A 27,550-nucleotide genomic window follows, 5' to 3' on the forward strand; every position below is an offset into this window, starting at 1 on the left:
TTTCAGTTACCCTCCCTCCCATGGAGACGTCATAATCTTAGGTGTCCCTCATTAGCTCACCCTGAAGGAACTGGAATCCTGGGGGCATGGGTGGGGGTGGGTGCCAGTAAGGAGGTGTTTAGACAGGAGCACATGCTCCCTCCTAGACTGTGTATGGGAGGGGTGCCCCCTATCTTGCACATATCCTGAAGGCTTCAGAGAAAGTACTCCCCCTCCATCCCATTCTCAGTTCCCTGTCTTGTCACCATGGCAGCAGTTGCCAGGGGCTCCCTCGGTTGCTAAGATCTGGGTGTGGGAGGCTGCCAGGCACTGTTGCCAGTAGAAACAGAATCCTGGGGGAAAGGAAGACTACCCCCACCGCTGCCAGCTCTGCAGTGACCGGGCTAGCCCTTTGACCTCTCCTGTCCCCAAATTGTACTTATGATTTGTATGTGACAGTACTAGGGTGGTGGGGGGCTTTAATAGGAAGCTGGAACTAGAATACTGAGATCTACCTTCTGAGGATAAAGGGGGCTCCAGCCTGCCCATTACTATCTTTAAGGTTGGGAGGCCCTTAGAAATTAGTGATTACCTCATTTTGTCTCCCAAACCTTATATTTCTCCCCTGGCAATATCTCTGCATGAGATTTCCAGTGGCTGGTGCTTATTACCTGATGCTTCCACTAGTATAGGAATGCTACATTGACCCCATTACCCTGGATGCAGACTGACTTCTTCCTGAGGTCAGACTCTTAGCATCTCACCTGGATATATACCTCATGCTGACACTTGAGCCCAGACTCCAGTCCCACGCCAAGTCCCAACTTTGGCCTCAGCCTGAGATACTGACCTTAGTCTTAGTAATGAACCAGGCAATTCCCAAAATCCAGCCTCAGCCTAATGTTCCTTCTAGACATGGATGAGCTCTCATCTTGATATAGATATTTGAACTCATCTGAAGATTCAGTTCTGATCCTATACTCTGATTGAACACTGACCAGTGATTAACTCCCTGTTACTCGCCTTGCATCTCCCTGCATGTTCTGAACCTACACTGACTAGTACCATAAAGGTTCAAAAGAGTCATTTCTTGCCTTGGCGTGAGAGGACAGTGCTAGGAATGAACAGCAGAGGGCGTGCAACATCAGGTCCTAGAGGCAAGCTTCCCAGAGCCCACCTGGGAAGGGGATATCAGGAGTATTGAAACCTTCAATATTTTCTCTCAGGTCAGGACTCAGAGCTGCAGGAACAACAGTTGGTCTAAAAGGTTGAACTAAATAAATTAAAGGTCTTAACCCAGTGATGCTGATGCTTTGGGGGTTATGTGGGTTTGTACAATCCTGATCTCCCTACAGCTCAGCTGGGCTCAGGGCTGGTCACTCACCAGAAGGTCCTTAACCATTTACTGGCATCACAGGTATCAAGAAGACCGGATACTTGGTGAGGCATCCTCCTCCCCAACTCAACACTTCTGTCATATGCTTATGCAGCGTCACGACCTTCCATGGGATACAGTTATCTTTTGGTCCTATTAAGCAGAAATCTGCCTATACTCTACCTTTGGTCTTAGCTCTGTGCTTGAGGTCACATTGACCTTATAGGTCCCATCTGCCAGGTGTCAGCCTCTGAATCCCTCAAGTCTGCTCCTCTCCAGGGTGAACACCCCTCAGGCCTTCATGGGTTCCTCTTCTGCTTTGTTCCGCTCCAGGCATTAAGACCATGTTCACCTGTCTGGGTTTCAGTTCATGGAGCCTGATTTAGCTTTTAGATTTTTTTTTCTGGCATGCCAGTGCAGTGTACAAATGAGCCAGCCTGCTCCCTCCTCTGACCGAACTTCGTTCCATGTAGCCTCATGTTACATCAGTTTTTTGGTAGCCACCTCATACTGTTCACCCATACCAAGTGAAAGCTGCAACCTCTTTTCTCTCTGAGCTGCTAAATCACATCTTGCCCATTGTACCTGCTATGATTTTGAGAAGAATGCTATGTTTACTTTAAAAAACAAGGATACTTGATGCCCTGCTGGTGTGCTCAGCGGTTGAACATCAACCTATGATCCAAGAAATCGCAGCTCGATTCCCAGTCAAGGCACATGCCCGGGTTGTGGGCTCAATCGCCAGTGGGGTGTGTGCAGGAGGCAGCTGATCAATGACTTTTTCATCATTGATGTTTCTATCGCTCTCTCTCCTCCCTCCCTTCCTCTCTCTGAAATCAATCTAGATATGTTAAAAAATAAAATAAAAACCAAAGAGACTTGAAATAAATGAAATAAAAAACATTTTGTCAATACCTTCTGAGTTTAAGGGAAATCCCTGGGCTTAGAAATCTCTGTACTTGATGCTTACTTAAAGGCGGGACAAGGAGGGACTGAAGTGCTCACTTCAGCAGCACATATACTAAAATTGAAGCAATACAGAGAAGATTGGCATGACTCCGGTGTAAGGATGGACACGCAAATTTGTGAAATATTAGATATTTTTGTTTTTGATAAATGTTAAAATGTAAGATTGTAAAGTAAATGTATATATGAATAAATTAGTACACTACAAAAGAAAAAAGAAAGAAGAAAAAAGAAAAGAGGGACTGAAGATTCCCAGCTGGCTTGTTTGTGACTTCAGCACTGTGGACAGAGGCCATTGGCAGTACCCCTAGCTATGTCTGGGACTGTGGGTGGGTGGAAGATGATTAACACATAGCCTTCGGATGGGACCAGAAATCCATGCTGCTCACTCAGTGCCTGACAGTGTATAAAGCTTTTTCTTCTTTTAAATATTTTAATTTTCCATCACCATTTATCCCCTCTATGCCCTCTTCTACCTCTACCCACCCCTTAGCCCCCTAAAACTCTTTCCTCTAATCAAACTCATTTTATCCTCACTCAATTATCAGCCTAGGAGGCAGACAGAAAAGGGACTATTTTCTAGATTTTTTTACAGATGAGGAAACTGAGATTTAGCAACCGCAAACTTCAAGTAACCCTTTGGGGGGTGGGACAGAGAACACATTACTGCATGTTTAGCAAATTTAGCAGCAACGCTTTCCCTTGGGGGAATGACTTTCTGCAGAGATAAAGAGGAGTGCACTTGAGCCAAAGCAGGCCAGGGTAAGCGGACGTTGATGTGGAACCGAGGCTCCAGCCAACCCTAGGAACGTGCAGCAGTTGGTAGGAGGAACAGTTCAGGGAGGGTCTAAAGTTCCAGTCAGGACTGCCAGACTTGAGTGTGGGGAAATCTTGTCATTAGGGTCCACAGATGCCCAGCTTTTATGCTTCTTTTTCTGCCCCAGTGTTTGGCTTCACTGAGCCTGGAGAAAGGGGAAGGGACCCGTAGGATGTTATTAAGCTGTCCAGGAGACTGATGGATCTCCATGGGAAAACTCCAGGGAGGAGAGGTAGGGGAGCCCTGTGAGTGAATGGGGTGAGTTGTGTAGGTGGTAAGAAATCCTGTAACATGGCTATATGCCTGGCTACTTGTGTATGTCTATTCCCAGTAGGTGAAAGGGGAGGTGCTAGACCACACAGCAGCTGTTTCCTTGAAGTGTACATTGACAGGCAGCCATTGGTGTACTTTAGACAGAGGCCATTGGCTGTACCCCAGCTATGCCTGGAACAATGGGCAGGTTAAGAACATGGGTACTCCCTCTCCCTTTCTCTCTCTGAAATCAATAAAGATATATTTAAAACAAACAAACAAACAAAAAAAAAACATGGGTACTGAAGCCAGACTACCTGGTTCTCCTGCTTCCTAGCTTTGTGACTGTATAACCTTGTGAAACTGTCAGCTTCTCTGTTCTTCACTTTTTTCATCTATAATACAAATCTCAGGGTTATTTTAAAGATGAATTAATTACTTTATGCAAAGCACTTAGAACTGCCCAGTGCATAGTAAGTGCTCAAAACTGTTAACAATTTGTATTTGGGACCACTGTGGGTGGGAGGTGGAGAATCTGCCTCTAAGCCACAGACTAGAGATGCTTTCCTACTATAGGTACTGGCTCTGTTCTTCCTGGGTAAAAGGGATGAGTGGGGATTCCATAGTCCTCCGAGAGCTTCTCCAGACTGCAGTTTACCCAACGTTATTATATCACATTAAAACTACTAGCAAAAATGGGTAGGAAACTCTCAGACCAAGGAGGGCCCAGAAGACCAGGACAAAACACAGCCAACTGGCTTCCCTACTTTGTAGCTCAGCAGGAATTGGGAAGATAAAAGTGTCTAAAATGGGCCCTTGGTGGGGAGGGTGGGGCAATACATAGCAGACAGGCTTAGAGGCCTTACCTTACCTTAATTTCTCCAAAAACTCTAGCCTCTTCAATGCCTCCATATCCCCTCTGTGTTGGTGATGGAACCCCTGCCTCTTCCCACCTCCACTCATGACTTGATTCTTGGGAGGGTCAGTACCAAGACAGCTCTAGAAAGAGAGCCACAGTGTGTTGTGTTCTTGGAGCCCACAGCTGCTCCTGTCTTAGACTCAAACTTGGGAATTGGCCAATGACAGGAAATCACACAGAAACTCACCAGATGCCCCAAACAACAGGAATAGGAAGCTGAAGTAGCATCACAATCTCTTTATTATGATTTCCACTGTGCCCAGCCTCTGGGAGCATCAGCTCCTTTTAGAGTAAAGGCTGAGCCATGGGGAGGAACATGCAGCTATAATAATAGGAAGACAGGGCTTGGGGATGTTCCCCGCAGCTTACCATCAAGTTACCTTCCTCAGAAAAGCACATAGGAAGGGCATGAGGGACCACAGGGCATTGGATCCTCCATTGTTACTTGAGTGCTCTCAGAACCCCCTCACAAGCCTGAGTTTGGCTGGGAGACAGAGCATAGGCCATCTCTTAAAGAAAGCTAAGTTTGAAGGCCTGTGTTTCACCAGATAAGGAAAGGCCTTGCTACTTATACCTTGTTCATATCTGTGGTCACACCAACCCATTCTGTACACACTGTGATTGGGCTTCTTAGTCAATGGCCCAGACCAGACCTGACACCCTCTCCATGATCTGGGTCTTCAGGGCATGTGGCCCAGAGGGAAAAAGGTTTTCCTTTGTGCTAGTTGGGTCTAGTGGAAATTCTACAACCTGCCTTTTTGTTTTTCTCTCAAAGTTGCCAAAAGCAGTGGCAGCAGGAAAGCAACAACAGGGAAAGTGCCCAGTCCCACCCCACTCCAAGGCTGAGCTGTCAGGAGCAGGCATGATGCATTAATATCCCCTACTCGGGGACATCTCTGTTGTCTAGGCTGCAGGCAGGGGCGCAGAGAGAGATCCTGGGCAAATTCAAACTAAGTGGCATGGAGAAAGTAGCAATTTTATTCCACTGTAATAGAGGGGTAAAAAGGGGTTATGGTTACAGATGCTGCCAGGATATCCTGCAATTCTGGCATTAAGGTTGTTCTGCCTTGTAGCGCCAAGTATACATCTACCTTTACTCTGCTGGTTGGAAGGGGACATGCTTGCAGGGTCACTAGAGCCTACTACCAGTCCTACCTAGAGGTTACTCTTGACTCTGGGGTGGTCATGGCTAGTCTGGGGCCCTGCCAGACAGTGTCTGCTGAGCTTCCCTCTTGGCTTTAGGGCTTCCTGGCATCACTCTTACTGAAGCTGTGAGACCTGCAATGGTTGGGGTTGTGCTTTGGGCTAAGAGGCCTAGGCACAATCCTGGGTTTACCCCTAGTGAGGTGTCCTCTTCCCAGGCAGTTTGAGTCTGTGCTTCCCATATTGGTGATAGGAATGGGGGAACCCCAGATTTGGCCATTCAAACAAGGCCAGGGTGACATCCCACAGGGAGCACCAGGGCCAGAAAGGCCAGTGTCAGCCCTGCAGCCCCAGTCACTTGGGCTGAGAGCAGGAAGAGGCAATGTGCTCATGGCTTTGGCTGTGGCTGTCCTTAAAGAAAGAAGAGCACTTGAGAGTGGGTCAGTACCTAGGAGCGAGGGGACTTCTGCATCCCTGGGATCCAAAGGGGCCATTGCTCAAAAGTGCAGAGCCTGCATCTGTTGGGGAAGGCTGGTTTTAGGAGAGGAAGCCATAGAGCAGACCTGGAGAGGTTACGCAGCCATAGCTACTGCCTCAGCTGACCCTCTGTTGCTGCAGCTTCACTGTGTCATCCAGATGCCCCTATCCTTAAATTTGAGCATGGGAAAGGGGACTGCTGGGAGAAGAACAGGTTTAGGGAATATGGTTTTCAGAGGAACATATATATATAACCCCAGCCTTTTTTGGTTGGGGGGGTAGGGTGGGTGATGCTTGGGAAAAGCACTGATCAGTTTTGGGCCGCCAAGAAAAGACTGAAACATTTTCTCCTACCCTTATTAGAGTCAGACACTAATTTTTGTGCTTGGCAGAATTTCAGACAGTCACAGTGATGGAAGGGTTTGAAAAGGAAAGAAAATTGAGTTTACTAGGATTACAAATGTTTGAATGTCTCCATATATACTGCAGAAGGGCTGCATGGATTAGGTCACTGCAAAGGGATATCCCAATAGGGGGTTGGTATGGGCCTTCTGCAACTCTGGACTGGGGGAGCTATGGAACCTCTTCTTTGGTAAAAATTAGATGCCTTCAGAGAAGAAGCTGGTTACTTTTCTATGCTTTTCTGCTTTCTAGGGCGCTTGTGGACTGGGGACTCTATCCTTTGCTGGGGGCAGTGTTTCCTGGGTCCTCTAGAGCATACCCCTACCAAGGAAGCTTGCTGTCCTGGAATAGGGAAAAGTGATCCCAAATATAATAGATCCTGTTGTGGAAGAACTCTGGGGTCTGCTTTGCCAGGCCCTGGGATCCAGCTAGCCTGATCTGGCCCATGGTCTTTCACCACTCACCCACAGAAAGCTAGAAGCTGCAGCTCCAGAGAGGTAGGCATCACCTTGATCTGTAAAGGTCAGGGAACAAGGTGGACTTCCAGTTCCTGTAACTGATGATGAAGCAGGAGAAAAAAAAGCTGTTCAACTCTCAAAGTCCAGAGATTGTTTTTACTCAAAATGCCCTGTCTGTGAGATCAAGCAGCCCAAGGCCTTTGATGTAGAAAGTGATTTGCCAGAAGAGTAAGTAGGAGGCCGTGTGCTTAATGTGCTTTAATCTCCTCAGGCATGGCTGTTTCAGATGCAGTCCTTGGGACCAAGAGTCATGTGCTTTCTCTTTCTTTTCTTTTTTTTTGACTGGACTGAATAATGACCCCTTCTACTGATCAGTCCTGAGAGTATGGCTAAGGAATATTTGCAAAAAGCTGTGGGTTTTGAAATGTCCAGGGTCATATACATGAACCCAGATTCATCTTCTGTCTGTCTCATTTTAGTCCTAAATAATCCAGACCCAGAAGCTTCTCACCCTACTTCCAGGTCAGACAGTTTCTGCAGGAGGAGACCATATATCACACTCCTGGTTGCAGTTCCACTCTTTCCTCTAAGCATCTCAACACTGAGCCGTATGCTGCTTCTGTAAACACCCAATTTAGTACAAGTTACTTGGGCAATAGGGATATGTTAACTTCTGCATGATCAAGCCAACCCCCTCTCAAATAACTCTTGGTACTCAGATCTGGCTAAACCTAAGTCATTAGGTTGGAAAGAGAAACCTGAACCCAAGAGCCAGGGCTGACCCACAGCATGCACTGACTTGAGAACTTAAGAAGGATAGCTGGGGCTTGGAGCCCACGTTTGGTGGCCTTGTGGCAGCCTCTGCTTGTCCCCAGAGTTCTCTCATTCTAGGCCCAGGCCTTAGCATGGTGGAGAAGAACATGTAGCAAACAGTGGGGAGAAGTAGCAACTCAGGCCCTATCTCAGTGGTGGGGAGAAGGGAAAACTGCTTCCTTCAGTGAGGCTTTGCCGGGACTTGATTGCTTAAGAGAGCTGAGATGCAAGTCCTCTTCTTAGCTCCAGCCGCTTATCCTCATTGCCAGGGTAGTTGAAGGGAGTCCCTGCTCAGAGCTGCTGTGGAGCTGCTCTTCCTCTGTCTGTGGAAGAGGAGGCTGGCTCTGTTCTCCATACAATGGCACACTTTTCTAGTTCAGTTGAGCTGGAAGGACAGAAAAGCATGAGCCTTCTCCTTTTTTCTTCTATCCAGCCCTTGTCCTTACTGGAGCTCAGGCTTTATTTAGGTCTCCATGGTAGCTGACTTGGGTGACACATATAACACAGAGGGCTGTGACTCCTGACATCATACTTGTTCCATTCAGGCCCCTTGGGCTCTGGACCATGAGCTCGCATCTGAAAAACATGGGCCAGGATGGCTCACCTTGGTTCTTGACTGTTCTTCTAAAGACTTTTGGACTTGAATGACCTGGCTGAGAGGTTCCTAGACTTCTGGGTCCTTGGGAGGGACTTCCTCCCCCTTTTCTAATTAGGACTCCACAGACTAGTTACTTTCTCTGTTACCAGGAACTGGAATTTAAATAAATAATGGGCTGAAATGCAGTGGTAGTTTTTAACTACCCCCAACACAGCTGAGGGACATAGCACATACCTACCAGAACAGTGGCTCAGCACAGAAGGGATTTTCAATGGAGGAAAAAGGAACCTGTCAGCATCTCCAGGAGAGCACATGAGTCTAATATGCCCCCTTATTAAGAATCACTTGGCGAGAGTCTTATCTAATGGAATTGGAACTGGCCAATAGAATGGGGTGAGTCGAGACCCCGTCATCTATACCAGTGGCTTCACAAAGGAATTTTGCTCATTTTTAAACCAAAAGAAGGCATGGACAGCTAGGTGTGTTTCTGTGTGAGTGTGCACACCTATACATGTGCAGTGGTGGGTCCAGCCTATCATGTGAAGGTGAGTGTGTGTATCCAGGACTGGGTGCTGCCACAGCTCCCAGGGCTTCTCCCTGTGGCAATGCATTCACCGCCTCTATTGTGAGGGGAATGGTGACTTCAGTGCCATAAAGCTTGGTGACAAATTGAGATGCTGGCAGTGCTCCATCCACATAAGCCTCAGTATCAGAGGTTGGTGGGGAGAGGGAGAAAGGGAAAGGATAGAACGCCACTGTTCCCAAGTTGAGCTTCTCTGCTCCATGCTATCCTGGGGGCTTCAGGTGAATGGCTGCACTGTTCGGGCGAGCAGCCAAGATGTAGATGACATTCTCCCGCAGGAAGGTGGGCCAGTCCACAGATCTGGAGTGGAATCAAAGAACAGGTTTGTGAGGCTGGTTGCAGAGCCCCGAGGCTCATGAGACCTGATCCCAGTGTCAGCGTGGCTTGAGTTTGACAAAATTCAAGGGAGTTCTGGATTACGCCTGGCATGGATATGGCCATCTGTGCTTCCAAGCTGACAGACCAGGTGGCTGGGCCTATGGGTCTGGGGTCAAATGTTGGAGCCTGGTTTCTGGGTTAGGCCCTTGTTGTTTTGGGGTGACAATGGGAAATGCCTTCTCTTATTTGTGTGTGTTGGGTAGTCAGGAAAGCAGCCAGCCAGTTGAGGAGATCCCACTCACCTGGACTCCTGCTCTGTGGGCAGCAGGGCCTTGTCCTGACTCTTGCTGCTGCTGCTGGCTGGGCTGCTGTCTGCTATGGGACCCACATGGCTGATGCTATTGGGCACAAAGACATGTAGTTAGGAGTGGGACAGTGAAAGGCCTGGCCCCTCCCAAACTCTGGTGAATCCATGGCTCTAGATGTGCATGTCTAGTCTTTTTGACATGGGCAACAGATTGGAGTAGAGACTGCACTATGCCTCAGCCAACAGGAGTCACTGTCCTCTGTCTAATGCACAGGAGGAGCCTTTCCTGGCTGTTGGCAGGAGAAACAGGGAGGTACCTGTCATATTTAGGGCCATTTAGCATGGAAAAAGGAGAGTATGTGAGTGAGGGTAGGGATTGGTAGGGAGCAGACCTGACACTGGAGGAAGGAGCCTCTGGGAGGTGTTTGCAGAACCAAGAGTGCTGTGCACGGCGGCACTCTGCCTCACTGATGGTGCTCCCACTGCCCCATGCCAGGAAGGTGGTTCGGGCTCGCTCCCGCTCCTTGACCGTCAGAAGCCTTATCAGAGAGTTCTGGAGAAGAAGAGACAAGTTAAGATCTTGGAGGTGAAAATATTTTGTGAACTGTCAATCCGCAGAGAATTCTACCTCCATTACCACTTCTGCAACCACTCTTTGAAGCTGCCCAGAGCCTTTCTGGTAGCACCAACATTTGCAGTGGGGTCCAGTGCAGATCAATCCTCCTTGGGTAGTTTCCTCAGCCTAGACACTGGGTCACCTGTTACTGGATGGAACCTGAGCCCTTTTCTGGTACTGGTCCCTGCTCAGAGAGTGCCCAGTGCTCCCCCAACCTGACCCGCATGCTTCCCAGGTGTCTGTCACCCAGTATCCCATAGACATTACCCCAGCTGGCCTTTACCTGGGGACGCAATTGCTGCAGAAGTAGGAGGGACTCATGGGACAAGAAGTCAGGCCACTCTATGTGTCCTCGATGATCAGGGTCCAGGGCTACAAATTGGCGGGCTGCCTGCTCCTCTTGCTCCTCACTTAAAGCCCTGTCACTGTCCCCCCGCTTTGCTGCTTGGTGGCGGTAGCGCAGGAAGTCCTCCCGCGTCAGGGAGCAATCTGTGGGGAGGCACCACATGCTAGCCATGCCCACTCCTTCCTCATCTTATGGGGCACCTCAATTCACCTCTAGGGTACCCTCTAGAGCCCCTACATCCACAGCTCTTATAGAGTCTTTGTCTCTCATCACTAGGATAACCCAGGCTGTTGCTGGGTGTGGGTGCCCCTGCTGGCCAACAGCTTGGGAACAGGGACCTATTTACCCCTTACCCCCCAAATTCCAGGATATTGCTTTCATCCTGGAAAGTATGATGGATAAATCTGCCTGGCCCCTCTCCATCCAGCAGCACCACCCAGCCTTACCAGGGATGACTTTACACTGCTGAAAGGTCTCCGTGAGGCTATACATTTCCTCCTCAGTTAGCAGCAAGTTCAGGTTGTTCTGAAAAAAACAGAAGAGCTGAGTCAGTGGCAACATAGGCCAGTAAGGAAGAAAGACCAAAGATCAAGAGAAATGGAACTAGTATTTCAACTGAAAGGCAATTCTGAGATCATCTAATCTTAGTCTCTCATTCACAGTCAAGGAGACTGAGGCCCCAGAAAGGGGAAAGGACTTGCTTAGAGTAGTTCAAATGTGAGGAAGAATCTTCCTCAGAACCCAAGTATCCTGACTCCAGCCCTGAGTCCCTTTTACTAGAACAGTGATTTTTTAAAAATATATGTTTTTATTGATGGGGGAGGGAGGGGGAGAGGGAGGGAGGGAGAGAGAGAGAGAGAGAGAGAGGGAGAGAGAAACATCAATGATGAGAGAGAATCACTGATTGGCTGCCTCCTGCACACCCCCTACTGGGGATCAAGCCCACAACCCAGGCATGTACCCTGACTGGGAATCAAACCATGACCTCCTGGTTCATGGGTCAATGTTCAATCACTGAGCCACGCTGGCTGGGCTAAAACAGTGATTTTAAAATTATTTCCTGAGATACCCCAGGGCTTCCTTGGAAGTGCCGTAGGAGGCCGTTGCAAGGGAGAAAGTGGGTTAGTAAGTGGGTAGAGTTGTGAATCCCTGGCCCCATCAACTGAGAAGTTCCATTTTTATCCATTTTATGGATTTGGCTTCTGTGTTAGACTGTGCTCAAAGAGTATTTTAGTTTAAAGTAATTTTAATTGTAACTCTGCTCCTAATGGGTTGTATCACTTTAAATCATTCCAAAGTAATGGAAAGAGATGCCATCGTGACAAAGTTCCTAAAATCAAATGATTTTTTTTGTGGTCTCATAGAATTTTTAATTCCAAAAGAGCACTGATATGTTATTTTTTAACATTAATTTACAGTCTTTAAAATATCAAAGATTCTTTCTAGTAGGTTATTTTCTCTCCTAAAATACCAGCGAAGAACAGGAGTAGACATTTCATGAATATTCATTTGTGGATTTCATAAAGAACTCAAGCCATTCTTTCAATAAACACTTATTGAGCACTTACTATATGCTAGGCACAATGGTGTATAACACTGTGAGACGTTCACTGTGGCTGGAGTGTAGAGTATGTGTGTTGGGGGAGAGCAGGAAGGAATGATAAAAAGGAAGGGAGGTAGGCAGAAGGCTGACGATGAAGTACCTCAAATGCCCTTTATTGAACCTCTCAAATTGGGCCTTTATTCTGAGAACAAAAGTGAGTAACTGAAAGGTTTTTAAGTGTGATGTGCCATGGTGAGATCTTTGACTGCTGTGTGGAAAATGGATTCAAGAGACAAAGTCTGGAGACATGGAGAGCAGTTGGGTAGCTGTTGCAATAGTATAGATAAGAGAAGATGAGTGACTAAACTAAGACATGAGAAAGGAGAGAGTTGAGAGATATTAGGAGGTAGAATCAATATGAGCTGTTGATTTACTAAGATGTGAGGGATGAAGACAAGAAAAAGGTTGGGATTGGTAACTGGGGGGTGGGGTGAGGTGGTATTCACAGAGATAAGGTTTTCTGAGAAAGATTAGTTCATTTGGGGGCATGTTGAATATGAAGTACATGTAAAGCATAAAGATGAATATAAGTCCAAGAGACAGAGAAAATTTAGGTATTGACACACAGATTTGAGAATCATTAGTGTTTAGATAGTGGCTAGAGACCAGGGATGTTGCTAAAAATCCTACAATGCACACAGCCCCCACAAAAAAGAATTATTGTGCCCAAAATGTCAATAGTACTGATGTAGAGAAATCCTGTCCTAACTCTAGGATCCTTATATCTACTATTGGAAAACTCTTTAGGTCACTGCCTAGAAACCAGTGTCCTAAGACTGGGCCTCCAGAAAAAGTGCCATGTCCTCTGTGGTGTAGCAGCCCATTGTCCCCACAGTCCAAGCTCACACAGTAGTGGCAGCTCCAGCCTGTTTCCGTGTGTGCCATCTCGGTCACCTCTGCTGCACTGTCCCCTTGGATGTAGCCCATGCGACGCAGGCAGCCATCATGAAAAACCCTGGTGCAGACCCTGCATGGGAAGAGGCTCTCAGCTGTCCAGACCTCACAGACATCACACATTTCATCATTGATAACCTGGGGAAAGATGGCAGGAATAAACAGGGATGTGTGAGTACAGGCAGCAAGATCCTATGGCCTCCAAGCACAGAGCTATCCATATAGGGCTGAGTCTCCCTGGAGCAGCCTAGGGGAACAACTCCAACTGAAGCCAGTGTTAAGGTGGTATTTCTCATCTTGTCTCTCTGGAAGACAAGAACTCGCATGCTCTTCCAGCTGCTCAGGCCTGTGTGACCATGTTTCCGAAGAGGGATGCTACTACCATTTTTGGAAAGAATAAACTGTTGTGAGAGACTGTCCCAGGCATTGCTGGACACTTAGCATCCTGGTTTTCTTGGTACCAAATACCAGTAGCAACGCCCACAGTTATTGTGACCTCCCCAAACTCCCCCCACCCCACTAATTTCCAAATGCTCCCTACAGGGGGTAGTACTATCCCTTAGGTGGGAAGGCTGGCAAAAGACCTACCATGGTATCATTCCTTGTCACCTGCTGCCTCAAGTCTTTCTTTCACTAAAACTAACCCAGAATGTCATTAACATTTTTATTCTTGTGGAAGAAACTCAAAGATCACTCTGGAGTCAGCTCCATCTTTCTGGTTTTGAGTCTCACTTTAACCATACCCAGGACTCCCTGTCTTACTCCCTGATCCTCAGAAGGTCTAAAACTTGAGGAAGCTGCCCTAACTGGGCACTCACAGGCTCTCTGGGCTCCAAGCAGATATCTGGAGACTTGTCATCATCCAGCTTCCGGGTGGGGCGGATGAAGGCGGGGGGAGTAAAACGGTTGTTCCTGTCAAACTCCTCAGGTTCCACTCCACGCCCATCTCGGAGCCTCTCCCAGGCCGCACGGTTGATGCTGCTTTCTTCTTGGAGCACTGGGGTGCTTGCCTCTGCTTCTTTCTCCTCCTGCACCTCCTGGACAAAGCCCTCTACAGTGCGATGGTGGGACCCTGGAAGCTCACCTGTGCGTCGGATGGAAGGCCTGTCCCGCAGCCCATCCTTGAAGGCAGACACAGCCAGGCTCACCTTCTGCACCTGCTCCACTGTCTGCCGCTTGGACATCAACACACCCATGGCTCTGTGAACAAAAAGCAGAGGGGCTCAGACTTGCTAATGGCTGACCATGGTGAGCCAATCAGTTTCAAGCATTTACCTAAGTGCCAAATGCTACTAAACAGTTTTTGTTGTTTCTTGTTAATCCTCAGTGAGGATATTTTTTCCCATTGATTTTTGTTTAGAGAGTGAAAGAGAAGGAGGGAAGAGGGAGAGAGACGGACAGGCAGACACAGAGAGAGAAACATTGCTGTGAGAGAGACACATCAATTGGTTGCCTCCCACATGTGCCTCCACCAGGGCCAGGGATTGAACCTGCAACCCAGGTACTTGCCCTGACTGGGAATCAAACCTGTGACCCTTCAGTGTGTGGGCTAATGCTCTAACCACTGAGACACACTGGTGAGGGCAGTTTCTCTAGTTCTAAACCTCATTAGTGGTGGGGTGGAGAGAGCAGTTGTTAAGGAGTCAGAAGACCTTGATTCTACTTCTGACTGGCCTTGTGACTTGGTTTTGCCATCTATGAAATGAGGGTTATCTGCTCACCGCTCTCTATAGGGCTGTCATGAAGATAACATTAGTTCATGGGCTTAACAGTGCTTAGTGGACTGGAAAGCACTCTACAAATACGAAATGGTATTTCTATCTTCCTTGTCCCAAAGCCAATTAAGTTCAGGGATCCTAGGCCTCAGCTACTTTTTTTTAAAAAATGTTTTTATTGATTTTTTATTTTTTTTTTAGACAGAAAGGAAGGGAGAGGAAGAGAGAGGAACATCAATGATGAGAGTCATTGATCAGCTGCCTCCTGCATGCCCCCTCTGGGGATTGAGTCTGAAACCCATGCATGTACCCTGACTGGGAATTAAACCGTGATCTCCTGGATCCTAGGTTGACTCTCAACCACTAAGCCATGCCAGCTGGGGAAACCTCTGCTACTTTGAGATAGTTGGAGACCTCAGAGCCCAAGTCTCTCTTCTGCCCCACAAGATGACCCAAGGCTTAAAACAAGACTACAGCAATATATTTCAGACTTCTGATTTAAGGGAAGCTCCTTCAATAAGTGCTGTGTACAATCCATCCAGGGATAATCCATATCAAATGCCTACTTTTTGAATCAGAGTGAATGAACTATTTTTAAAGGACTCCTGAATAGGCAGTCAGGAAACTACCACTCTATCCATGTGGTCAAAGTCACAAACACTTCCTTGCCCCTCTAATCAGTAGCTATGCCTCTTTATGGGTCTGTTTATCTATCAACAGACCCAACAACAGACAACTGGCCCATTACAACCTCTAAGGTGCTTCTCACATTTGTAAGTCTTCATTAATGCCACTTCCACATTTCTCTGCCTTGATTTTGTGAACTGTTCAAGAAAGGTCCATATCCTTTATAGGTTAAAAAGTAACGTTATCTCTGCTCTTCTTCTGCAGGGCATAGCATCAGAAAGTGAGGGTATATTGCAAAGCAGTTTGCTATTTTCTAGCCTGAGGGGTCTTAGTGGAATTCAGCGGGGGAGTGCTTGTTCTATATGTAAAGTGGAGCAGAGAGTGCATTTTAGCTTTGCTCTCAATCCATTATAATCAAGGCTTATCAAATAGTACTATGTGCAAGGCACTAACCACTCATAGGAAATAGAAGACAGAAGAACAGAGTCTTACTGCTCAAGTGACTTAATATCAGAACTCCAAGAAGAGTAAGACAGAGTGCTGAAGTGCTTAAAGGAAGGTGAAACCACACTACTGGGAGTCAAAGTGGACCCTGAAGGATGGGTAGGAAGTTACCCTCTATTTGTTTGGGGGAAAGGTGACAGAGGGTAGGAGGAAAAGTTAGGGCCAATTAGAAGGCTACTATAATAGTCTAGGCAAGACGCACAGTGTTTACACTGAAATGATGATGACTAAGTGCATTTGATATCATAGAAATATAAATAGAGAAATTTAGGAATAAAATAACTGATTGGTCAAGAGTGACTTTTGTTAACTAAAGTCACCATGTTGTACCTTACATCCTGGAACTTATTCATCTTATAAGTGAATGTTTCTACCCTTTGACCAGCATCTCCCCATTTCCCCTACCCCTCAGTCCCTGGCAACCATCTGTTTCTGAGTTCAATGTCTTTAGATTCCACATATAAGTGAGATTATACAGTATTTAGTTCAATCTTTCTCTGTCCGACTTATTTTTTTTAATATTTTTTATTGAATTTATTGGGGTGACATTGGTTAATAAAGTTATATAGGTTTCAAGATAATACATCATCTGTACATTGTATTGTGTTCACCACCCAAAGTCAAGTCTCCTTTGGTCACCATTTATCTCCACCCTACCCTCTTGTACCTGCCCCCACCCCTCTGTCTGACTTAATGAGAGGGCAGTTTTAAATCACCAAACTAGGAGAATGGTAGTACCGCCTACAGAAACTGGAAAATAAGACAGACAGCTCGTGTCGGGTGGCTAAGTGGTTGCAGCAGCATCCTGTATACGAAAAGGTTACAGGTTCAGTTCTTGGTCTGGACACATACCTAGGCTGAGGGTTTGATTCCTGGTTGGGGTGCATGTAGGAGGCAACAAATCGATGTTTCTCTCTCTTTTTCCCTTTCTCTAAAATCAATTTTAAAAAAAAGAAAGAGGGACAATGAAACTGGATTTTGTACATGTTGAATTAAAGATGTCTCTGGGACATTCAGGTGTTATATTAGCCCCTGCTTAAAACTTTCAATGGCTTTCTGTAACTTTCAGGATAAAGTCCTCCAAATCAGTCTCTCTCTCATGGCCTGTGAGGCTCTGATTGGTCTGCCCTCCCTTCCTTACTCTGTATTCCAACACCACTGGCCTTCTTTCAGTCTTTGTTTGCCATGCTCCATTTTGGGGGGAACTTTAAACATTCCTTCTGCCCGACTAGTGCCTATTCATTTCTCAGAGCTCAGCTCAAATACCACTTCTTTAGGGAAGTCACTGCTGACTCCCCAGTCCAGACTGGAGTGCTCACAGCACCACACTCTTCAGCTCTAGAGCACTTATCTTTGTCATTACATATTCAATAGGATGATTATCTAATCAATGCCAGTTTCCTCTATTAGACTGCTTACCCTGCACAGTGCCTATCTCTGCTGCCTAGCAATGTGTCTGGAAGAGAACAGACATTTAATAAACATTTCCCAATTATGGAAAAGTATGTTTGATTTTTTAATGAATTCTTAATATACAGGGTAGAGCAAAAAGTAGGTTTACAGTTGTAAGTACACAAAACACAGAGTTTATTCTTGTATTATTTATTAATTAGTATATTATTTTCCATACAAACAGCTCAAAACCTATTTTTGCCACAACCTGAACATAATATCTGATTACAGCTGGATGTTCCTACCAGAAATAACTTTTGTATGTGCTATAGTGGTACAATTTCCTACTCAGCCTAGGTGCTTGCCCTACCATCAATTGTTACCAAAGACACCCAATCCATATTTTTTAATTTAAAAACTGACTGATAAGAGAGAAAAGATTCCTTATCCTTATTTGTAAAATTTGTTTGTAAAATTAGAAAGTATATGGCTCTGCCCAGCATGGCTCAGTTGGTTGGAGAGTTGTCCTGTGCACCAAAAGGTGGTGGGTTCGATTCCTGGTCAGGGCACATGCCCAGGTTGCAGGTTCAGTCCCTGGTTGGGGTGCATGCAGGAAGCAACTGATCGATGTTTCTCTCTTACATCGATGTTTCTCTCTCTCTCCCTCTCCCTTCCTCTCTCTCTAAAATCAATAAAAACATTTTTTGAAAAAAGAAACTCTCAGAGGAGGGAGAGAAATGAGTGGATTGAAAAAGCACATCAATTATAATAGTTGTTTGGAAAACAAATATTAAAAGTCATTACTCATTTTTTTTTTTTTTTGTAACATAGACTATAACACAGCAGAGGTTTACAGTATCTTCTTGGTTCTTGGGGATACACAGAAGGTACTAGCTCCCTAAATAGTTTGGGGAAGCCTCTGCCAGAAGTTATATCAGAAGTTTAGGGAGAAGTCATGACATTTATATTTATCAGCAAGAAGACATGGGTTGGGGAAAAAGTTCAGAAACACTTATTTGGAGATCTGGAATAATCATACAAAATTCACTTTTCCAAGACTGATTCATTGGAGGAAAATCAATGAATTTGGTTCTTATTGGCTTTTTCAGGTAATGTAATAAGAGTTCTGAACAAAGACCAGCCAATTAAGAGGGTTACTCTGTAAGTGAACTGACTCGTTAATAGTGTATTAGCAAACTAATCCCAGATATTTCCCAACACAGTGTAGTCCTGCTACAACCACTATTCTCTGTAAGGATAACAAGAATCACTATTAAGCCATCTCAGTTGTTTACCATGACATTGCAATGGTGTTGAGTTTATCCTTAAAGGAATTTCAATGAAGACTGAAGATGACAGCCACCAGCAAAATTAACAAACATAAAAACAAATAAAAAAGGACTTTCCAGCCCTGACCACAGGATCTTGGAGCACCGCTCTTTATTTCACCTGAGATGGTTTAACTTTCTAGGCCCATAATGCAGATTATATAGAGCAGAACCATTTAAAAAAACCCATCAAGCTTGGCCGGTGTGGCTCAGTGGTTGAGCATCGACCTATGATCCAGGAGATCATGGTTCAATTCCTGGTTGGGGCACATGCCCAGGTTGCGGGCTCGATCCCCGCCGGTGGGGAGGGGTGGTGCAGGAGGCAGCTGATTGATGACTCTCTTATCATTGATGTTTCTCTCTCTCTCTCCCTCTCCCTTCCTCTCTCTGAAATCAATAAAGATATAAATAAATAAATAAATAAATAAATAAATAAATAAATAAATAAATGAATGAATGAATGAATAAATAAAAGAAACCATCAAAATCCAAACAAGACACCAAGTCATTTTGAATCAACATGGCTTTAATTTTGATATAAACTATCAAGTCGCAACAAAATTAGGCTTTAAAACTTAGGCTAAAATCCTTAACGCTTAATGGAGAGGCTCAAACCTGTATATAAAAGACACCTTGATTAAAAGCAAAAATGTGTTGAAATATCCAAGATGTGTACCTGCAGTGTTTCAGAAATTAACAAAATCAAGTTTAATTTCTAGAAAAACAAGTAGTAGTCATTAGCGATGGTAAAAACAAATGCCTGGTGAGAAAACCCTGGCCTCTCCTGTGCTGGAAGAAGTCCTAGGAAGAAGAGTGAGTTAAAAGGAAATCAAATTGCAAAGATTCTGTAAATTATACCTAATGATTACTTGTTTGGCTGGTGGGTATAACTGGGGTTTTCTGCCTCCCTAACAAGGATGAAAAGACATTGTCCTAAGAATGATATGACTGTCAGAGAATTTGTGGTATTTAGGGAAGTCTTGGAAAACACCTCAGGGGGCAGGAGTAGGTGGTATGAATGACAGAGGGACAAAGGCAGAAGGTAAAATAGGGCTGTCTGACTATATGATCTGGAGGAAATGAAAACAGATGATAACCAGAATCTATCTTTGGTTATTTGTCAGGCAGTGAGACATATGTGTGCAGCTTGGAATGTGTGTGTGCAAGGCACACCCATTCTCTGCAGAGCCCATGCTTTGGGATTATTTATAAGAGCGAAGTGGTGGGAATAGGAGGAGAGGGGTTGCTCCACAGCCAGAGCTGGTAGAGAAATAAGAAAGAAGGCAGGGAGGGGACTTTTCTTTCAAATTTCTCCATAAAGATTCATAGCTGTAGCCCGGCCCGGCGTGGCTCAGCAGTTGAGCAGCGACCTGGGATCCAGGTGATCAGGGTTTGATTCCCTGTCAGGGCACATGCCCAGGTTGCGGGCTTGATCCCCAGTCGGGGGCATGCAGGAGGCAGCTGATCAATGACTCTCTCATCATTGCTGTTTCTCCCTCTCTCCCTCTCCTTTCCTCTCTCTGAAATCAATAAAGATATATTTAAAAAAAAAAAAGATTCATAGCTGTGATGAGCCTGGAGAGCAACCCTCCTAATGGGCAGGAGTCTCTACATTTGGCATGCTACTTACTTGCTTTCAGCTGATTCTTGATATGGGAATGGCAGCTGTTTGGAAAAGGCTCAAAAGCAACTAAAAGTGATAGCCTGGATGATCACAAGGGCTTCTCTAGGCAGAAGCAAGGCAAAGAAAACCTGAGTTGAGGGACAGGGAAAACAACCAGAGTGGTTTGAGCAGTTGGAAAAGGAATCCTAGTTTTTCACTGAGACTAAGAAGGAGGAAAATCTAGATGTTTCCCCCTGCCTTCCATGGAGTGTGTGTTCTATAAATCTTTGTTGAATTAATGTTGCAGAGATGACTGGGCAACATAAGTTTATTTGAGATTATGGTATCAGTAGCCTTTTTCTTCCTCAAAGTTGGCAAGAGAGACTGATCAGACCAAATCTTCAAAACTCAGTTCTAGAACTCCAGTCACCAGCTCATCTCATCTACCCTGCTTTCCCAGAGATGGACTCTAACTGGTGAGTCAGGGCTAGCAGTGATGAGAACAGGTAACCATATAGTAGTTATGGGTAATTTATTTGACAACAGGAGAGAGCTACGGAATTTTGGAACTTAGTGTCCACAACCACAATGGTAAGAAAAGAGAGACTCATATTACCAAATGTAATGGTCCCCTGCATTTACACTACATCTAAGGAGCATTGTGGCCAGACCCACAGGAGGGCAGCTACCCTAAGGGGATATGTAGGAAGCCCCTAGGCTTGGTTTGGGCTGGGTTTTGGCTGGCAACATTTAGCACAAGCAGCATCTGCACGTAAGGTGAAAATTTCAAGGTGTTCGACATTTGGCTCCAGAAAGCATATGCCTGAAAGACTGAAAGCCTCAGAGAAAGCCACATGCCTAACATAGAAGGTGACCATCCACAAGGATATTGAAATACAAACAGAACCAGGGCCTAAAAATGCAGAATGCACAGCACAGACTTTAAGCTCACCATGCACATTAACATCTCTCTTGAGACTTTAAACAAAAACCACCAAAAAGAGTCCCCTTACCTCCTGATGATCTTTGAAGAAATTCAAGCCCCAAATGGTCTGGCTGTACTCCAGTGACTAGGTGTTGCTTTAGAAATCCAGTGCCTCACTACAGTGCTCTTGCGTCCTGCTCCTAGTCAGATATTCTGTCGCTTGGCAGTAGCCTACAGACTTTTAGTTCTCATGTCTACAGACCCTAAAGCCGTCTACCTGGTGCCTCTCTGTCCTCCATTTGCCTGTTTATCCAGCACAGCAGCACCAGCTTCAGTCAGCCCAGGAAGGCGTAATCATCTCAGCTGCACAGGGCTCTTCAGGGGTTTCCAAGGAGAAGGGCTGAAGAACGAGCAAAACTGTCTTCCTGTGCTCAGCTCAAGAGAATGAGATGTGAGGGAGGTCCTGTTGTTGTTTAATACTTACTGAAAGCCCACACAGCTCTAATATACATGAGGCCAAAATTATGGTATGATCTTTAGCCTCTGGGGGCCTGGGATGAGTCTTCATGAAAAGCTACAGTGCTGGCTTCCCACAGAAGCAGAGCAACAGTTAAGGAACAGCGCACCATCAGGGATTGGCTGGTGTGATTGCACTTAGCAAGCAGAGCTTTTCAGCAAGATGGAGAGGCACTCCTTGTTCTCTACTCTGGGTCCCTGAAGCACAGATTCAGCCCCATTTAATGCACTTATTACAACATAATTATCATGACTTACTTGTTTGTTGAGCCTACAAATATTTTCTGAGTGCAGCCTACTATGTGTCAGGCATAAATCAGTCACTTAACTGTTGGTAGAATGACAAATGGAACCTCACTCAGCCTGAGAATGCAGTGTACGTGTGTGTGTAGGGGGCATAAGTGTGGGATTTTAAAAAAAAAAGGTGTTGCTTGAGCTAAATTTTGAAATATGAGTGGGAGTTACCCCAGTGGATAAGAAAAAAAAAAAGCATTCCAGGAAGAGATAAAAGCACATGCCAAGGCATGGAGCTATATGGGGACTCCATCATGGCTCAGATGGTATGAAGCCAGCTGGGTGCTGAATAGTAACAGGAGAGGAAACCTGCGCTCACATAAGAATCAGCCCAAAGAACTGGTTTGAGATAGTATGCTGAAAGTATTTGTTTAAAAGGGAGTATGAATGTTGATTTTCAGGGAGAAAAAAACCAGAGAATTGAATTTTCTGAGGTCAGGAGGTAGGATAGCCCTGATAAGTCCCAGTGCTGACCACCCAACAGGAAAGTCCTCCTTATAGCCTAAGAGTTGGTAAGAGGTGACTGTAGTAAATCACTGGGGCTTTTCCTTTCCCTCTGGGAGACCCATAAGCCTGATTAGAAGGCTAAAAAAGAAAGAAAAAGGGAAGAAAGCAAAAGCAAGCCAGTCATCCTATACACTGCTGTTTTAGTGAGAAAACCCCAGTAACTGAAACACTTCTCAAACCAGAGATCATGTATGTAAAAGGGCTTTGTAAATTGTAATGTCATTAAAATATAAGGTACTTTCCTGATTATCATAAGAATTCAAAAGTGTGGCCAGTTTACTTAAAGCATATGGGCAAAAGTAATGTGGGTAGGGCAATGGCAGGGTGCTGAGAATGTGGCTGCCAGAGGAGGCACAGAACAGCAGTTGCATTTGAGTGACACTTGGAAAAAGGCATACTCCACGTTGATTCCTGTGGATACTCTGTAAAGCTGTAATTCCCCCCTTATTTTCTTACTCTTTATAGTAAATGATTAGAGAAATACAGACTGATTTTATGTGAACTCCTCAAGGGCAAGGAACTCTCATATTTATCTAGCATAGTGCCTGGCAAAGTAGGTAGCACTTAGTAAATATATATGGTTCTCTGAGGGGATTGCTGGAAGAGGAGGAAGGATGGAGAGAGATGTTATAATGGAAAAAATAATCATGTCTCCAGCTGGACACTGATGGTCCTGGTTTCTCAGTCCAGAGCTGGTAAGCAATTCCTGTCAGAACTGGTCATTAAGATTGAGGGGTGGAGTGGATAATGATGTCCCACCAAAAATGAATAAATCAGTTTGGGAAATGAGAGTAGCACAAACCAAGAGCACTAGTGGAGAAAAGCATGTGGGACTGGAAGATAATAGATTTTGTAGCTATAAGAAAGGAAACTATTTGCATAAATATGATCTACTTAGGAAGAGATATACTAGGGAGTATGGGAAGTGGGCTAGGGAAGGCCCTACTATTCATGTTCAAGGAAAAGGAAGGACTGTAGAAAAGACAGCAAGCCCTGGCCAGTGTGGCTTAGTTGGTTGAGTGTCGTCCCATGCACGAAGATGTTGCTGGTTGGATTCCCCGTCAGGGCGCATGCCCGGGTTGTGGGCTAGATCCCCATTGGGGGCATGCAGGAGGCAGCCTATTGATGTCTCTTTCTCATTGATGTTTCTCTCTCTCCCTCTCCCTTCCTCTCTCTCTAAAAAAAAAAATTAATAAAACATATTTTAAAAACAAAACAAAAAAACCCCAAATGGTAAAAAAAAAAAAAAAAAAAAGGTTGGCAAATGTGGGAGGAGGAAAATCAAAATCATAAGAACATGGTCAGAGAAGATGTGGAAGATTAAAGGCTGAAAAACCCAGAAACATTGGTATATACTCAATGAGATTGCTGAGCCATTCTCTCCCCTTTTATTTCCCTTTGTAGAGACTGTTTTTTGTTTTGTTTTGCTTTGAGAAGATCAAGGAACCTGGTTACATCCTTCATACTCATTCTGGAATGATTTAATTTGCAAACTCATGTTGTGATTAGGGAATATGTTATCAGTATTCTTAGGAGGTGATATTCAAGGTCCAATATTTGGGGAGCATCTGCAGCCTTCTAGCAAAATTTCCAGGGTTATGAGTGGGTGTGATACCAAGAGTCCTCAGTGAAAAATCCAGTTTAGGAATAAAACCCTAATGACAAATCTCTGAACTGGAGCAAAGATCATATTTGCAGGCTTGCTTCTTCTGATTTTCTTTAAAAATATATATCCCTGTTTATTTTGGTGTGTTAAGCTGATGAGAGAGGTTTGAACTAAAAGGGGATTATAAACAGCTCTGTAATGGGGAGGTTATAGTAAACTAATACAAACCTTTTTTAGTTTACTCCATTGAGCTGTGCAGGAAGTGCCACACCCAGGCTTCAGGTGGCCAGCAAGTTAAAAAGAAAAGCTAACAATTGTCTTGTTTTCTCACAAGCCTCATCTCTCTTCTCACTATGTAACCCCAGGAGCCCAAGGAAGCCACTTCTATTAAAGGAAGATGTCATTAGCTTTGGCTGGGTAGAAGAAGAGAGGAAGGGGAGCAGAAAAGCTCTCTCAGAATGGCTCTGTGGAGAATTCCACTGCTGAGCTTCCTCAGCACTCCATTTCTTTGGACAAGAAACTAAAGTCTATCCTTGATCCCAAATTCACACCCTTAGGAGTCAGGTGGAATGAAAGCACCACCACAGCCGAGAGGGCAAGATAAAGGTGCATTACTATGTCAGGCCCTTTGCACTCCCGAGAAAACATTAGGCCTTCCTTGGTTCTGCACCTTTCCCACCCTCCTCCTGTCATACTGAGGCACTATGGGACAAAAGTCCTGAGTGGTATCTGTGGACCAATGTCTGCTGGTCCATGTAGTCAGATGGCCATAGGACAGCATGTCATGCTTCCTAAAAATGACCCCGTCTCTCCTTCCTCCCCCTCAAGGATTCTGTAGCAGGGAGGTTTGTCTCAGGACACTCCATCCTCCGAAGGGTTCCCCTAGTTCCTCGGAGCAAGTCCTGTCAAAGACCACACCCAGAGGCCTCTTCCAAACTCAATTAAGTCCAGAGCCACCCAGAGACATCTTTACAGTGAGGCTGCCAGAGAAAGAAGCCACACCCTGAAATCTGGAGATTCAGTGGAAATCAGTTCCTGCAGCAGTCTCATCCTCAGTGAAAAATCTCATCCACTTATTTAATCATCACATTTATTAAGCATATACTATTGCAAAGCCCTATGCTTGGTACCTTAATACAACTTGTTTAAAAACATACATTCTTGCTTCTGCCTCTCCTTGATACTTTTCCCCAAATAAACTTCAAAAAACAGATTTCATGATTCCAAGCTTTGTGACCTTAGGCAACTTGCTAAACCTCTCTGAGTCTAAAGTTCCTAATGTTTAGAAGGAAATAATTTCAAGGCTGTTGTAAGGATTATATAAGATGTTAAACATCCCTGGTACACGTAGAACTTGGCACACAGGTGCTCAAGAATCCTACATCTCCTTTCTTCCCTCCTTCAAAGGACTTTCTTTACAAGACCTGTCAGATTCTGTTGTCCCACCTGAGCTTACTTCTTTCTTCCTCATGGTCGAAGCCAGGGATTAAAATATTTCTTTGCTTCGGAGGCCTCACTGGTCCTTCCCTTTCTTGAGCCTGTGTTCTTATAGAAGTTCCTGCCTCCACTAAAATCCAGCTTGCAGCCAACTGGGCTACCGCCCAGAATAAAAATCCTAATGAGGGGCAATGGACAAAGGCAGCAGCCCCACAAGATCCCCACCTCTGGACCATACTGGAGGGACACAAGTTAATGCACACTGAGTCTGAAGGGAGGCCAAGGCCAAAATCCTCTGGGCATATGGGAAGTTACCCCTGGCCTGGATCCCACAGCAGGATCCCCTCCTCCCAGGCAGAGGTTCCTTCCAGACAGTTCTAGGGCATAGTCTAAGGTCCTCCTTCATATAGGGGTCCTCTATGGGGGTCCATCCTCACCGCACAGGCTCCTGAGGCTCCCCTATGGTCTCCCATGTTCCCAAATGGTCTTCCACTGAGGCAACTCCAGGGATACCCTTGCCCAACCATAGTTACCACAGACGGTCTCTGGGGACGGTGCCACTCGGCCTCCCCATGGCAGCAAATGCCGAGCGAGCCCTGGGAGTCTCCATTCACACGGGGATTTCTATGGGGACGGCTCCCACACAGCGCCTCCGGGACTCTCCCAAAGGGTAGAGGCAGCAGACAGTCGGGGTTTGTGCATTTACACAGGGACCCCTTCGGGGGCGGCTTCCACACACAACACCTCAGAGTCCCCGGAGACCCGCCCCGTAGGGTGCCTGCCGGGTCCCCGCCGCCCCCGACCCCGCTTACCCGGACTGTCAGGGTGCGGGACGCGGGTCCGGGGCTGGCTGACTACACCGCCGGCCCCGCGCCACCCATGGCTGCTTGGAAGCCGGCGTGCAGGGGCAGAGAGCCGCGAGCCGGCGGCGCGGGCGGAGCAGCAGGCTGAGGCGGCGGCGGCAGCGCGCGCTAGGAGCACGCCCACCCTCCGCGCGACTGCGGCGCGTGCGCCCGCGCGAGACCACCTCCGGGCGGTGGGTGCGCCCCGCCCCGCCCCCTGCGCGTCCAGGCGCGGCCCTCGCGACTCCGCCGGCGACCTCGCACCGGAGTGGGGCGCTGAGGGACCGAGGAGGGGCGGCGGCGGGCTCCAGTGGGCACCGCTTCGCCAGCGCCTGGCTCTGCGGCGCGAGGGCTGCGCCAGCCCGGCCGCCTGCGGCAAGGTCAGTGTCCTCCGGGAGGAGGCGCTCGGGTAGGGGTCACGGCCGGCGGCGGAGGCTGCTCACAGCTCCCTCCCGCGCCGGGGCAAAGCGTTGTGCGGGCCCGCTGCAGACTGGGGGAAGTGAGAATGACTCATCCTCGGCCCTGGCCTCCGCCTGGGCTCGGCCACCCCTTCCAAGCCCAGCTGCTCACTGAGGCATGCCGGCCCGTGACCCTGGTCTTGGGGCGCTCACCTTTGCAGTGCCCCCCCGTGGAGTGTCCAGATGAGCTGTCACAGAATGCTTGGCTGGCCCAACTCTTCCTGAGGTGTTTTCTTAAATTATTGGCCTTTCGTTTCCAACAGCAAAGCAGCACTATATGTAATGTAACCCACTTTTTCTGCAGCAACGTCTTCCCTCAGACTATCTGAACCGCCAGCTCGTCAGGAGACCAGCAGCTCTGTGATGCATAAACATGCTCTACACCAGACTGCGTGCTCTGAGGAGGGCGAGGAAAAAGGTCAAGTCATAAAGCACCTAGCAACTGAGCATACAGAAATCCCTGAAGATAGGTAAATGATATGCCAAGAACCCTTTTATTTAACTTAATTGCATTTACATTTTAAACATACTTTCATTTTCTATATCTCAAATACAATTCACGTCATCATTTTTTGAACATCTAGCATTTGTTACACGCTATTCTAGGTGCTGTAGGGGATAAAAAAAAAAAAGAACCTTTAACATCATGAAACTTACCAATGAAGGATATAAAATAAACATAGTACTACATATTGCTATCCCTTTTTCTGTTATTTATTTATTTTAAAAATATGTTTTTATTGATTTTAAGAGAGAGAGGAAGAGAGCGGGAGAGAGAGAGAAACATGGATGTGAGAGAAAAACATCAATCAGTTGCCTCCAATACACATCGGACCAGGATCAAACCTGCAAACGTGGATATGTGCCCTGACCAGGAATCAAACCTTCTGTGCACAGGACAACACTCAACCAACTGAACCACACCATCCA

At 46.1% G+C, this 27,550-nt stretch overlaps 1 protein-coding gene across 7 annotated transcripts; it reads right to left on the minus strand.

Annotated features, from left to right (window-relative positions):
* Positions 1 to 4,530: 4,530 nt before the first annotated feature.
* PHF24 (PHD finger protein 24) lies at positions 4,531 to 26,938 on the minus strand. Of its 7 annotated transcripts, none has more exons than XM_081150834.1 (8): positions 26,774 to 26,938; positions 13,951 to 14,066; positions 12,819 to 13,004; positions 10,816 to 10,894; positions 10,307 to 10,512; positions 9,800 to 9,960; positions 9,403 to 9,498; positions 4,531 to 9,082 (listed from the first exon to the last, which is right to left on the minus strand). In XM_081150834.1, exons 2-8 carry the CDS (start codon positions 13,984 to 13,986, stop codon positions 8,986 to 8,988), a joined length of 861 nt encoding a protein of 286 aa, XP_081006960.1. In that variant the 5' UTR covers positions 13,987 to 14,066; positions 26,774 to 26,938; the 3' UTR covers positions 4,531 to 8,985. The 7 variants fall into 7 exon arrangements, with proteins under 7 accessions (XP_081006960.1, XP_081006957.1, XP_081006955.1 ...); XM_081150831.1 differs by having other exon boundaries at positions 13,685 to 14,066; positions 26,774 to 26,935; XM_081150829.1 differs by lacking the exon at positions 26,774 to 26,938 and adding an exon at positions 26,133 to 26,501 and having other exon boundaries at positions 13,685 to 14,066.
* Positions 26,939 to 27,550: the final 612 nt, after the last annotated feature.

Source organism: Miniopterus schreibersii (assembly GCF_964146895.1).
Source record: "Miniopterus schreibersii genome assembly, chromosome: 11".
Lineage (NCBI taxonomy): Eukaryota > Metazoa > Chordata > Mammalia > Chiroptera > Miniopteridae > Miniopterus > Miniopterus schreibersii.

Bases quoted from the DNA above. Each gene is read 5' to 3' on its own strand.
- PHF24 (XM_081150831.1), bottom strand. From the start codon at position 14,062: ATGGGTGTGTTGATGTCCAAGCGGCAGACAGTGGAGCAGGTGCAGAAG. The intron at 10,513-10,815 runs GTAAGGCTGGGT...GCCTCCCCACAG, and splicing joins GCAGTGTAAAGTCATCCCTG to ATTGCTCCCTGACGCGGGAG. The intron at 9,083-9,402 runs GTGAGTGGGATC...ATTCCACTCCAG, and splicing joins CCCACAGAGCAGGAGTCCAG to ATCTGTGGACTGGCCCACCT.